The sequence below is a fragment of the Cyprinus carpio genome, chromosome A3 (genome assembly GCF_018340385.1).
Source record: "Cyprinus carpio isolate SPL01 chromosome A3, ASM1834038v1, whole genome shotgun sequence".
In the NCBI taxonomy this organism is placed as follows: domain Eukaryota; kingdom Metazoa; phylum Chordata; class Actinopteri; order Cypriniformes; family Cyprinidae; genus Cyprinus; species Cyprinus carpio.
In genome coordinates, this window is record NC_056574.1 from 34,011,666 (window position 1) to 34,026,926 (window position 15,261).

The 15,261-nt window shown below is 35.6% G+C and overlaps 1 protein-coding gene and 1 long non-coding RNA gene across 6 annotated transcripts in view; one reads left to right on the top strand and one right to left on the bottom strand.

The window, feature by feature from the left end:
- Positions 1-1,511: 1,511 nt before the first annotated feature.
- Positions 1,512-3,985, bottom strand: LOC122138483. The gene is made up of 2 exons (XR_006155615.1): positions 3,731-3,985; positions 1,512-3,496 (listed from the first exon to the last, which is right to left on the bottom strand). It is a non-coding gene; the product is annotated as an uncharacterized LOC122138483 (long non-coding RNA).
- The window catches only part of LOC109111143 (BAH and coiled-coil domain-containing protein 1-like), an 82,066-nt gene continuing 70,775 nt past the window's right edge, over positions 3,971-15,261 (top strand). Inside the window, exons 1-2 of one of the 5 annotated variants that reach the window (XM_042731207.1) lie at positions 3,971-4,249; positions 6,420-6,724. In XM_042731207.1, the coding sequence (XP_042587141.1) occupies positions 6,553-6,724 (172 nt within the window). In that variant the 5' untranslated portion in view covers positions 3,971-4,249; positions 6,420-6,552. Of the gene's footprint in view, positions 5,342-6,273; positions 6,725-15,261 lie in introns of those variants that run through there. The other 4 variants (XM_042731192.1, XM_042731199.1, XM_042731183.1 and 1 more) reach the window with 4 other exon arrangements.

The window sequence follows — 15,261 nt, forward strand, 5'->3', positions numbered from 1 at the left end:
AAAAAACAAAAAAACAAGTGGAACGGAGCCCTATAGAGGCAAACCAACAATAAACAATTTTGATGTCTTACTTATGTGACCAATCATTTTTAGGTCTTGAAGTCTCTACTAATGAGCTAATGAGTTAAATCAGGTGTTTGAAAATTTGTACTGGTGGTGTCCCTCCAGGAACAGGTTTGGGAAACACTGCTTTACGGGGATTGATTTTGCACGTGGAGAGGTTTGCCTCATAGGGATAGACATATGCTGGCCAAATAATGCTCACTTTATCTCAGTGTCAGTGTAAGTCCTGAATAGCTGCCATATTGATCAGCACATAACAAACAAAGAGTACTGAGCGCACCTTTCTTTACATAAATAATAACATTTATTATAACATTTACATGAATATATTGTATAAATTGTTCTGGACTAATTTATTTATTTATTTTTTCATAAAATCTTGTCTCTTAACATGCAAACATTTCCATCCTGATTTAGGGTTAGCCAAAATCAGTGGTTTTGAATTCTGGCCCTGGCGCAGATTCAGATCATCAGTTCATTAGGAAAGAGAGTGTGCCAAATTGGAGAGACATACATAATGGCTTAAATTTTAATTGGCTATTTTAATTTTAAATAATGATTATTATTATTATTATTATTATAATTATAAAGTGATAATTCATTTGGATGTTAAGGCCTTATATTTTTTCTAACTGTTATATTAAACACTAGTCCATGCAGCACAAACTTTGTACTTATACTGTACGATGTATTATAGTCTCGGATATGTATTATATATAAGATAATGTTTGAACGCTGTTGCAATCTGTAGCTGTTTATTGTTGTATACCATTTCAGATGGATTATGCTTCATGATTTTGTGTCATCAAAATCTCAAAAGATATGAAAGGGTTTTGTCCAAATCCTGTCAGCACTTCAACACACAATCCATACAATTTTATTCATTTATTTAAATAAAAAGCACAGTCTGACATTTAATGTATTATTTCCAATCAAAAACCAAGTACATTAGTGTGGAATACACATAATTTTTTTTTTTTTTTTTTTTTTTTTTTAAAAAAAGTATATATATATATATATATATATATATATATATATATATATATATATATATATATATATATATATATATATATATAACATAGATACTCATGGCAACAAAGGGGTTAACTGAGACAGTTATTTGGGGGTTGGTAAATTTTAAGTTACAGAGAGATTATTTGTACCATCCATCTAGGATTTATAAATAAATATTAAATAAAGTTTTCAGATGATCAACACTGGTAAAACTCATCTGTCATATGCAATCATATCTGATAGATCAATTTTATATCACATGCAATTGTTATTAAAGCAAGCAGAACACTGGTCTGTAAGAAGGCTTTCCCAGAAATGATTTGCCAGATGGTCTGTCCATGTTGATATTCATGTTTAGCATATAAGTGTCAGGTTATCTCAGTGGACATCTATTATTCACATTTCAACAAGAATCATGAGTGCAAAAATAATCAAATTAAAGTATTTATTGCATCCATGGTTACATATTGTATATGATAACTGCACGTAGATTTCCCACCTCTGTAATATCACACCAAATACATTATGTTTTCAACATTTCATGTTTCATCAACCATATTTTCACTGAAGAGTATAAAACAAACATTATTTATTTATTTATTTATGTATTTATTTATTTATTTATTTCATTTATCAGCAACCAATGTGGACTAAATTACCCCATGCTACATTTAAATTCAGACCTAACACAGAGAAATTATCATTTGTAAAAATGGCTTTGAAGTGGCATCATCAGGAAATCCTTTTTTCCTCTCTATGCACTTTAGAGCAGCCTTTACCAGACGCAAACACTTCAGTTAGGTGTTTGGGCCTATGCAGTCCTCTCCATTGTTTTTTTTTTAATGCATCCATTTTTTAATACAACCGACATGAATGGGACACAGACACACACACAAACATTGCTCTCTGTATGCTGATTTTTTCTTCTTTCTTTCTTTTTCTTTCTTTCTTTCTTTCTTTCTTTCTTTCTTTCTTTCTTTCTTGTAGTAACAGATCTCTGTATTAACAGTAACAATGAATTACAGTAAAACACACAAAAAAATCTGAACTGTAAAGACAAAGCAGTTAAAACTAGCTAAGCAAAGACAGACAAAGCAGGTTTTTATTTTATTTTATTTGATAAAAATAATTGCATTTGTTTTGCATAAACTCAAAATGGAAAACAATGTTCGGGCTCAATTTCCAAGGTGGACCTATTGCATGATGTAGCATTATTATTATTATTATTATTATTATTATTATTATTATTATTATTATTATATCTTAATGAGTGATTTGTAAAAAGCATTTGGTATATAAACACAAAAACGTGGTTTACACACACACACACACACACACACACACACACACACACACACACACACACACACACACACACACACACACACACACACACACACACAAACCCTTTTGTGTTTCAGAGAATCAGTTCTTGCTTCCTTGAGACAGAGCTGGACTGTCAATCAGAGACCTGTCATTTTCTTGATATTTTCTTCTTTCTATTCGTAAATTGCTCATTCTGTATCTACATATATTTTCACTACAATTCTGTACATAATTCATGCTGACATATGGTAACAACAATGGAGAGAGAGAAAAAAAATACAAGTATTAAATGTTTCTCAGTACACATATCTGTATACACGTCACTACACCACTCTACAAGGTCAGATTTGGTAGAAAAAAAATAATAGAATTTTATAGAATTTTGCCCAAAGAGCTGTGCATGAGACAATTTTATGTATCCTGTAAATCTCAAACATTATTAAGCCAAAATTAAAATAGTCTACTATATATAAGCACATTTCCTCTTAGATAAGAGCACATACCTTTCAACGAAACAGATTGAAGTAAAGAATGTCAACACAAATGATACATATTTCCTTCCCCTTTTTTTGTAACCCTTTTATATATCACAATATCTTAGCGTAGCGTTTTTGTGTATCCCTTTTTCGGTTCTGTCGGGCTTTATGCTTAATTCATCTATCGCTCAGAATAAAACGGTTCGAGTAAAGCTGATCCAAACTCTTCTTTTTCCCGTTTTTCTTCATTCTTACCGTTGTGCTCCGAGATCCGCCATGTGACTGTTTCATGTTTATCTGTTCCAGATACTGCGCAACAAATTTGAATCCTTCAGCACATCGAACATTTCTTTCTCTACGTCTTCTCGCGTCCTCCGAGTACGGCTCCAGGGCCACAGAGGGTCCGCCTTTTGGAGCGCCTTGAAACAGTTCCTTCTTATCTGTTTTCATCATTTCTAACCTGGGACGCCTTGAAACCGCAGATCCAGTTATTTCTTCCTTTTTTTTCCAGATAGCCCAATGAGGACTGGCGAGCAGCCAATCAGAGTCTTGTTTACACTCGGTGACTGACAATACACTGGCAACGTGCCAACCAATCAAATCCTCCTCCTCTTCTTTTTTTATAAAGCATGTTCATAAACCCACACACAGGCTGTTAGCGTTAAATAAACTAATGCAAACTATAACATTCAGTGCAGTTGCAATCATTTATACACTTAAGGTATATTTAAGGATCTGTCGCACTTATACAGTAATTTTTGAAAGCTCTATTTTGTTGACTTTAATAGTGTTTGTTTTCATTCGTCACATGCATTGATTAATGGCTTATTATTAAAGAAAATACATACCTGATTGACGTTGTTAAAGACCTCGGCCACACAGTAACTGGCTCCAGGTCGGAATCCTGTGCTAGCTTGCAAAGGAATATTTACGTTTTTAAGACATTGTAACCAGTCTTTGGTATTTTGCTTGAATTTGCCGCTCGCCTCATTGCTCTCGCTCTCCACGTCGGATTCCTATTGGTTACTGATTTCGACCAATCAGAACGTGGAGTGACCCCGGGCGAGCGACGCCAGCTCATTATCCTCCGTGAGTCTGACCAATGAGCGTGTGTGTTTACTCTCGCGGAGTTGAGAGGCACGAGCGGCGCCGGACAAGAGACTCGCCGTTTGGAGACTCGATTCGCGACTTCAGTGGCCTGTATAGACGCCCGATACCGGCGAGCGACAACTGCTTTAATCGCATGAGGGGAACTAGGACTGAACCACTGAAATATGCTTTTTAAAATAAGTGGCATCATTGCGCTGAATATTTTTCTTGATTTCTAATTAAAATTATTTATTGTTATGCAAGGATATAACATACCAGTAAGTAATTCATTTATTTTTTTATGCCATGGTTGTGTCGCCTTAAGCCGAATAAAATCTTCAGACACCTTCAAAAACATAATGTTAACTACCGAAACAGCACAAACAATTAAGGTTCAGCATCCAAAATGGAAATGAAAAAAAAAAAACCTATAAATGTAAAATAATTAATTTAATATATTCACTTAATCACCGTGCTACAGGCCGCATTAATACACTTAATTTAAAGATTCTAATTTATATTTCTAAGGCATTTTACGAAATGAATATTTCTCAGTTAAAGCTTGTACGGCCTTGTTAAATTTACAACTGAAATTATAAGTGATATTTTCATGAATTCTGCAATCACGCACATATTTAAATACCATCTGTATTAACATAGTTTTTGCGCATTTCTGCTCAATATTTCTACCAATGAATTTTTTTTTATTAGGCCTATTGTTAAATTAGAAATATTTTCTCTAAAGATACTGCATCGCAGTAGCTATCTGATTTGAAACATGACAAGGAAAAAATAAAAATTAAACATGCCTTATCCAAATTTCCATTTGTCATTTATTATCAGATTCAAATCGGTGTTTTACTTCGCTGATCAATGTTTATCTGTAATGATCAATTCTGATTTATTTCGGATCTGCGTGAGAGAGGCTCGATTCACTGCTTGTGACCGTGCAGCGTGTTCTCCCAGCCGAATAACACTACCGACAGATAAGCTTTAAAAATAATGTGAATGGCTTTGTGAGTTTCTATCCTTGATGAACACAAGATAGCCAGCAGAGTTATGCGGTTTGCTCACTTTGACATAGAAAGACGTGTTTTCTAGCATTTTACTTTGTGCATTGTCATGCACGAGACAAAAACAACTGCTATTTGCGTCAGGATTATGCAAAATTGTAACAACATTCACGATTCGGCTGTGGATACAAAGCATTAAGGTATACAACTGCATGCAAAAGCTAAGTTTTTAAACAAAGCATGCAGCGAGTGATTGAACGTTGTGTGCTCGAAATGGACGGCTGTTGTGGAGTGCTGGAGCTGCACGGTAATGGCTGACGGAGAGCAGTCCTCGCACGGAGACAAAAGCTGCTTGCTGTAAGGCCACCTTGGTTTGTATGCATGGCCTGCAACAGCGGAAAACACTGGATTTATTTCATTTGTATCTTTTCTGAAAATGCTGCAATTTATAGTAGTCTGCGCATTTCAATTAAGGAGCCAATTTAAACAATTCATTTATTGTGCAATTTTCTTCAAATCTAGTCTACAAGAAAGAGAGAGAGCGCACAAAAGGCTTGTTGAAGCGAACAGATAAAACAAACGAATATTAGTAGGCTGGAACTCAACACTAGATATTGTGTGTTAGGTTCTGTTAGATTTAATTGCTCCACATAAAAGCTAAAACAGGTCAAGCAGATGAAAGGAAATTGCAGTTCTTTTTATGCGCACGCACACACTAACACACACTCATGTCTTTCAGTGTATTCTGATAAAAACCAAAAATTACTTAAAATTGATTTCTGTTAGCGTGTTATTTACAGTTTATATGTTGTTGCTTTTTAATAGTTTGGTATATATTGCTATTACAAGTGAACCGATGCAATGTTTATTCAAAGTGCATGTATCTCACGATAGCTAGGCCTATGTAAAACAAAATTGACATGATATAAAATTTAATATATAAAATATCACAATTATTTTTCATATTAATTCATCATATGCATCTAATCAATGTCATCGTTTTATTTTTCATTCACACCTTGCACATGTCTTAAAAACTATGTGATTTTTTTTTTTAAGTCAGATTTTACTAATAAATGATTTGTAACAAAAACATCCAACAGACGGGGCTGAAGTCGACATCGATATCCTGGAAACAATATAGCGATGTCACTTGTCATGCTCAGTGCTCGCATGTCGTTTGTTTGCCATCATATGTGTGCATGCCTGCGGTTATAAAACATGAAGATACTATCTCATTTTAAAACATAATTGTTCTCTGTCCTGGAAAAGGTGTGCATCTTTATCTAAGGATCGGTCTCTATTAGGCCTATTCCATCACTGCCATCTATGGACTTTTCACATTCTGAGACCACGAAGCAGATGTATGTCCGCTGTGGTGGGGTGCCATACTGAGATTATAACGTCTCTTCTTTCTTTCTTTCTTTCTTTGTAGAAAAGATGATTGAGGACTTCAACCTGAGCAGGAGAGGCGCGCTTTCCACTGAAGCAAACGCAGACGGATTACAGTACATAGGTTTCATCTGATTTCCGCTTGATTTTGGATTATATCGGCTGTTTTCTTCGGAATGGAGGGTCGTGATTTCTCCGCTCCAGCACATCTCCTCTCAGAGCGGGCCACTCTAGTGCATCGCGCCGCCTCTCGCATCTCCTCCTCCGGCCACGGCTCTGTGCAACATGCGCCTCATTTTCCACCCGGGAAATATTATCCATCTCACTTACCGATGGCGGCGCATTCAGGTTTGTTGCCTTTTCTTTGATTCGCTGGCATTTCTGTGGAAGCTCAATATATAGCCTACTTTACACACTATTTCAGAGAATAGTCAATGTTCATGTTTATATCAGATCTGTATTTGATTAGGCTATTGCTTATTTTTTCTGTTAGGATTTCTTATGGTAGGCTATACACTGCTCTGAAAAACATAAAAGGTCACATCAAAGAATACACATAGCAATTCAAGAACCACTTACAGAATGTTTATTTGTTTATTATTTTTATTTTGCTTATTTTAGGTGCTACAAAGAACCTACATAGATAGATATCTATAGGCTAGATTACATTTTTTGTTTGTTTGTTATGCTTATATCCTTGCTGATTAAGTCCAGACGTAAGACTTAAAATCCTTGTGTCTGCATGAACCGAACTATGGAGGTGTTAATGTGATTTTGATAAATATGAGACGAGCACATCTCGGTTTTTAATATGAATTGTGACAGTCAGCGGTTATTGGGCATATAGCTAACAGCAAATGTTTTCTGTAAGGTATAGCCTATGTCTATAAATTGCCCTTGAAATTACGATTTAAGAACGTATTAAAACAAACGCTTTAAATAGGCCTACCAGAATGCACGTGCTATCTTTTAAATATATCCTTTTTTTTTTTTTTTTTTTTGTGCATTATAGGCCTATAGGCCTATTTATTATTTGAGTATTACCGATGGTATGTTTTAATGTTTAATGCCTAAATTCGAACTTTCCGATTATTTTAGCAGAATACAGTATTGCAGTGTTACTGTAGGAATGAGCAATTCGATTTATTCCGATGCAGTTTTCTTAATACTTTACACCATTCTTGAAGAAAGATCCACATGATCCATTTTACACTGTTCATCAATAAGGCAAAACTTAGGTAATTCACCATCAATAGACAATAATACATCTAAATCAGTTACATGAAGAACATACTTGTTTTGCACCACTGAGGCCTTAATGTTCCAAATCACAGAAATACTGCCTTTCGGTTTCTTGCATTTAGATGAATTTGGGAACAAACAGATTTAGATTATGATTTTACAATTATTTAGAATAATTATTAGGCTATAGATTTAGCCTGCTTAAATGCTAATACCCATTTTGTTACTTCTGAATCAAATATATGAGAAATATCTACAATAAGGCATTGTTTCAGAAGTTTCCATACACTCATGTACACTTAAATTTATAGTGGTAGATGTGTCCATTTGGTCTTTGGTAATGAGTATTTAGGCTAATGTTAGCTAAAGGGTGCAGGTGTGCTGTTAACCGGATATGACAGTGTCTTTTGGTCGTACACTCACAGCTTGCACCATCATGCAGCCGTGCCCTTAACTGTCATCACTGTTCAATGATTGAGACAGGTGAGGTATTGTACCTAGAGATAAAATTCGCAGAGCTCAGAGTTTTATAGCTTTGTCTGGAACATTACCGTCTCAACCATGTCTCCTGCGTGATTCATGTGGTGACATTCAACCTGTGTGTTATTACCACACCACCACTGCTACACCTTCATTCTAGAAGAGGATGGCGGAGGGCAATTTTGCATTGTCTAAGGTTGATGAAAAGCACAGGTTTTTACACTGTTGTTAGTAGAGGATGCACATTAGTGATAGAATGATATATATATTTGAGATTTTGAAATCATCGGTTGACAACTGTGCTATTTTACAGTGGACATTTTTCACTTTTCATATTTTAAAGTGAGTTTTGTTTAAATATTGTATAATATATGTGTATAAAATATGTAAATCATCAGCCATTAAAGGCGAAATGTGGAATCAAACAGATACCAGTTGAGCTGATTGGGACGCCCAAACAATGCAATGCTTTGATAGCTTAACAGTGTAATCAACCTATTATTGTGGAGAGTGCGCATATTATTCAGCAAAAAATATTTTAACCAAATAGTAAACACCTAAAAAAAAAAAAAAAAAAATCCCAAAGTAGTTTACCGCTAATGTATATGTAACTAAACAAATACCATTATTTATTTAATTAGAGTTAAGCTAAGAAATGCAAACCAAGCTGGATGGTCACCAAACCAGTTTTTTTTCTCGTTAAGCAAACGGACCGGTCAATAGTGTCCCACAGGCGTAAAGGGGGTGTAGCTGCATTAGTGGATTCTCTCTATTCCTCCAGGGACTGCCTCCCTCACGGCCTCACATGAATTCTTTACAAAGAACATGAATATTTCAGGGAATTGATGTACAAATGCATTCAGATGCAGGTTGGGATCCAGGCTCAGTGAAAGACCTTCTGTGGTGTCTTTCAGTGGCTTTATTATTCAGCTGCTATTGGACTCTGAGGCTTGTAGAGACAGAGGCTTCTGTCGCAACGCTCTCTTGGCTTTGAAACAGCGATGTTCCTCAAAGACTTATGAAATGTGGCCTCGTTTTGGAGAAAGCTCTCAATTTCACTTCTCCTCTCTCAGTTCTTTCGGTTGTTCCTTTTGGTTTGATGCTTAAGCTGGGATTGAATTGCACTTTTGTGCTCATCTGTGGGCAATTTTTATGGTGTAGCAATAGCACCTTACCTGTTACAGGAGAAGACATTAAATTAATCTCAACTGAGTGTTAAAAACGTGACATTGTCATGGTTTGGTCTTTGGAATCCTGTGCATTTGGAACTGAGATGTTGCTGATTATCACTGCTATAAGTTTTACTATTGTGCATTCTTAGGGTTATGGATTTGAATTGTCATGGACCTACATTAAAGGAGAGGCCATATCTAGAGGCCATAGAATATCATACAGACTTGAAATGTAATGTATCACGGTTAAAATTTTTCCAAAAGAGGTTTTCCAAAGTGATGCCATTAAAGAACCATTTCGGGTTCCGCAAAGAACTTTCCGTGAACAGTTCGTAAAAGAACCATTTTTTCTTAGTGTGAAAAACATTTTAATGATCTAAAGAATCTTATTCCACTATAAAGAACTTTTTTTTGCAATGGAAAGATTCCATTAATGTTAAAGGTTCTTCATGGAAGTATCAATGCCAATAAAGAACTGTATGTTTAAGAGTCTATGCTGTTTTGTCTTGAGACAATAAGCAAAAAACATAGCAACCCACTTTCTTTTTTTTCTTTTTTTTTTTTTAGGAAAAGCCAAAAAATCTAGCTATTTCTACTCTTTATGTGGCTTAATTTAAACTGTTTGAACACCATCATGACTGGTTTGTGAAGTTGTTTCACGGATCCTTTCTAGAAAAAAAATCTAATTTTAAAGCATTATATTGTTATTGAGACAATAAACATTTGGTCTCCATTTCCTCCAAACCCTTGAATCCCCTGTTCTTCTTACCACGTCTTGTCTGGGGGGTTGAGTTGGCTTCCTTTCTGCAACCCCCCACACCACAAACACACACACACACACACACACACACCCCCCGACCAGGACCATTGTTTCTGATCACAGCTTTGTGTGTGTTTTACAGCATGTTGCTCAAAGATAAAAACACACCCTCCCTCCTCTTTTATTGTCTTGGAGGGGCAGAATGTCCCTGTCTGTCCCCTCATTCTTATATCCTGTCTGGATATCCCAGCAACCCTGCTCTGTTTACAGGTTAACCCTGCTGACTGCCGCTTGCCCTTGTATTTTACTTTCCAGAGGGGAATAAATAACTGTACTGAGAGATTTTATTAAAGGGCTCATTGCATGAATGTCTCAGAAGAGGGGGTATGGGGATGTAAAGGCAGGCACACAGGTGTTTAGTGCTGTTATGAAAGCATGTCTGGTGTTTACGGCAGACCTGATGAAGGGGTTTGTTGGGAGGTATGAGGTTGGCAAGCCATAAAGTCTCTCTCGCTTCCAAAACAATCTGAGAGATAGCGGTTTTAGGGCCCACATCAAGGGCTCCAATGATATTGTTAGAAACGGTTTCTATTCTTATCCTGCATGCTTTAAAAAACATGACATCAAAATGTGCCCATTTTACGTAATACACTCACCTGCTCTCGGTGTTAACAATTCATTAGTGCACATTAATAATAAAAAAAGGTTGTCTTCATATTAATCTTTCATTAACATGTATAATAACTTGCTTTGCCTCTACAATAACTCTCCTCTCCAAACACTGTGTTTCAAATCTGCTATATAACAAACTTATCACAATCCAGTCATGAGGTGCACAAGTCTATTGATGTTTTGTTTGTGTGTATTTGTTAAGGACATGACTAGAGAGCAGATTATACAGATTATCATGGCTCTTCTATAGAAAACCCAACCTAGCTGAAACCAGCACCCCGATTTAAAGGGATAGTTCACCCAAAAATGAAAATTTGATGTTTATCTGCTTACCCCCAGGGCATCCAAGATGTAGGTGACTTTGTTTCTTCAGTAGAACACAAATGAAGATTTTTAACTCTGTCTATCAGTCATATAATGGAAGTGGATGGGAATCACGGCTTTGAGAGTCAAAAAAACATACAAAGTCAAATCCAAATTAAACCCTGCGGCTCGTGACAATACATTGATGTGTAAAGACACAAACGATCGGTCTGTGCAAGAAACTGAATAGTGTGTATATATATATATATATATATATATATATATATATATATATATATATATATTTTTTACCTTTAATTCACCGCAATGTCCGAACTGTCCTGAGCGCATTCTCAACAGCTGGTGTGTGACGCGTCTTCTTCTTGCTTTACGGCGGATCAAAGACTTATAAGCACATTACCGCCACCTATCTCTCAAATGGACCATTGACACTCTATCTACAATCTCAAATAGGAGATTATAATGTGTGTTTTACTTACTTAGCTAATTTGACAAAACGCCCCTTTGATGACATTTTGGGACATTATCATTTAATAATAAAATAGGACTATACACGTTAAAAATCTGTAAAAATAGGGCACCAGTGTGCTGTATTATCATATTTAGTTTGTTCATATTTACTATATTTAAAATGGCACTGTGCCACACAGCCGTGGCGTCCCCTCACGCTGCGGGTCAGGTGGGCACTGCAACCCTACACAAAGAAGACAAGTATCACATAACCTGTATCACATTTTACACTTCAGCAGAGGAAGCTCACACTTCCCTTAACCTACAGCAGCTTTCGAAGAATAAGCCATTAAACAAGACAAGCAAAAAAGATGTTTAGTGGACCTGCAGGTGAAGGGACCCATCTCTTTCTCCCCCTCCGTCTGTCTTCCTCTCATCAGGCGGCCTCGGGCCAGCCGCCGCGTGTGGTTGTGCTGCATGTGACAGCTGTTAGACATTATAAACGGCTCAAGCAGAAAATCCAGATTATTTGTTTTTAATTTCAATTTTATTATTGTAATCTTTCTGAAAAAAAAAAAGAGCAGAGAAAAGCATATTGTGTTTTGGATGGAGGTGGATTGTGGGTCTGTGTGTAAAGGGGTGCTTCCTGACCTCAATCATGTGTCTGCCTCATGATGGAGCTCTGAGAGCTATCATATTCATCACAATAATGTCCCATTAGTTAACAATAGTTGATGCATGAACTAACAATGACCAAGACATTTTCTTACAGTATTTATTAATCTTTTTTGATGCTAGGAATAAAAATGCAGCTGTTCATTAGCTCACGTTAGCTCAGGTCCATTAAATAATATTCACTTTTTAATTTTGCCAATGCATTAGAAAATGTTGAAATTACCATTAACTAAGATTAATAAAAGCTTTAGAAGTACTTTTTCATCCATGTTAACTAATTTAGTTAACTAATGTTAACAAATACAACTTTATTGTAAAGTGTTACCATTATGGTATTTTAAAACAGAAACAGTTTACTATAAATTTTATAACTTACACAAAGGAAAACTAACAAGTCTGCTGTTTGGTCAGTGGCAGGTAAAGTTACAGCAGGAGTCCGCGTCTCTCTCGTCTCCCCTGAGCCCATTGAGTTATAACAGACCAACTTAAGCGTGCTTGAGTTTGGTGGGGGGTAATTGAGAATGAATGGAGGAGAGTGACATGAGAGTAGGCAAAGCCTCCATCACCATTTGATTTGATATGACTGGTTATGTTCGGCTGTGAATAGTTAACTATTAAAAAGAATAGCTGAATATAAGTTCTAGGATAAAATATATTGAATATTAAAACAAAGTTATTATTTGGAATAAATGTAAAATGCTTAAAAGCACTTCATGAGATTCATACTTCGCTTTAATAAAAAGAAAATTGATTACATTGTTAATGTAAAAATACAAAATAGAAGTGTTTTTTTATTTTTATTTTATTTTTTTCTTAGTGTATGTAATGTTTATTTAACCAGAAAATCTTAACAGGACAACGCAACAAAACCTAAAAAAAAAAAAGAAAACTTTTTCAACTTTCCCTCCTCATTTCAGAACACCACGGCACACCACTGAGAGGTTGATTACCTCAAAAAAAAAAAAAAAAAGGTAAATAAATAATTATATTAAAACATAAATTCTTAATATTTTGACTCAACCCTTAGTTTGTACAAGAAAAAAAATCTTGACAGGTGTACGCAACACAACCTATATTGTCCCATTGAATTTAGTATTTTTATTTGTAAAGTATTTGTATTTGAATGAGTCTTTTACTAATTGGTTGTGTGTGTCATCAGAGCGACAGACTTCACTGATACACTGTACTGAGTAAGAGTTGTACCGTTAAATATATATGCTGCATTCTTTTCAAGGATGTGTCGGCCCTATTGTGCAAAAACAAAGATTAGCATCAGAAATTCCAATTTAATCAGTCTCGAGGGAGGCTGAACGCAGCTGCCTGTGTCTCAAATGCACAGCGACTTGTTGCACTCGGAGGGAGTGTGTAGAATGCATTGTCATTGCTTGTCACAGACACCTTGTTTGGAAAAAAAAAAGAAAAAAATGTTTTTGTAGTTTTTGCATTTAAAATAAGAATATAATCTGTGGAATGCTTATAATCATACTGACAAATAATTTTATACTTAATCGCCTGAGATTAATTCTGATGAATAATCATGTAAATACAATTGCTGTATAATGCATTAATGAACAGAATGCTTCTGTAAAACTTTCGATTTACTGTACATTGTTGTAAATCATCTGTATCCATTTATGAATTCAGAAAAATGCATACAGTACATAGTATACATACTGTATACTACATAAATCGTAATATGCATATCCTTTGTCCTCAGTGTGCCCTATAGTGCACACTTTGACCACTAGGGTACACTGCCTCCTCTTTCTCTCTCTCTGTCTCTCTCTCTCTCTCTCTCTCTCTCTTTCTCTCTCTCTCTCTCTCTCTCTCTAGCTCAGATCAGTAAGTTTTGTTCTGTCAGATGGGAAGTTACAGCGTCGTTCTGTTTATAAATAACAAAATGCGGGCAAATCTGAAATAAAGCCTTAGTTACATGTTTGTATTCACTTGTTCAATATTCTTTATTTCTATTCTGAAAACCTTTGGACAAATAATTTTACACTAAGATCATTTCAAAGCAGCTTCACATTAACAAACAGAAAAAGAACAGTGTTAATGTTGAAAAATTCATCAAATAAGAAACAAGTTTGAATTCATTTATAAGAAGCTCTATAGTAGACAATAGTGACATTGTTCAGCTCAAGCCAGGTTAATGTTGATTTAATTCAACGTTAAAATGTTGTTCTCATCCCATAGTGTCAGTGCAGTTAAATTGTTAATATTACTCAATATAAACCCCTCCAGTGTAATCCACTCCAATTTTCTTCCTGAAATGTAAGAATCTAGTAAGATTTCTTCTTGAAATTTGCAACAGTGGTTTAGTTTGAGACTCTGAGCTTCTAGGATGTGTGTGAAAAGCACATAGTTTAGTGTGGAGATGGTTAAAGAGGTTAGTGCGAGGGATTAGAATTGTATAACATCGATCTAATATTAAAGAGACAGCTGCGGTGCAGGAGTTAATCCTGTGCTATGGGGCAGGAGTGATGATGATTCCTCTCTGGAGGCCGTGGGGAGATCTAGGCTGGATTTATGGCTCTGAGGGTGTAACGTGGTGGGAGCGGCCCGTGCCGGGCCTGCCTGGACTGATCAACAACCCCCCAACCTCTCCACCTCTAACTCACTGTGGCAGGTGTTTTCAGTAAACGGCTGCGGGTCCAGGCGCAGAGCCCACTGTACACAACGAGAGCCAGGTGTCAGCAGCTCCCTCTATCTCTCTGTCCACGATTATTTGACATATTTTACAATATTGTCAAAACACCAAATACAGATTATATAAGATTAATTAAGTGAATTAATATCATGCGAGAACGAATACATCTCTTCCGCAACTTTGAGGAATTGCACATATTTTTAATTTTTAGATACACCAACCTCAGGTTTTTCATTTTTAAGAAAAGGAAATCATAAAAAAATGTGTGTGTATGTATATATATATATATATATATATATATATATATATATATATATATACGCGCACTGCAGTTCAAAAGTTTGGGATCAGTTTGGGTTTTATTATTTTTAATGTTGTTTGCGAGGTTTCTTATGTTTATCAAAGTTGCATTTATTTGATCAAAAATACAGTAAAAATTTTAATATTGTGAAATACTATT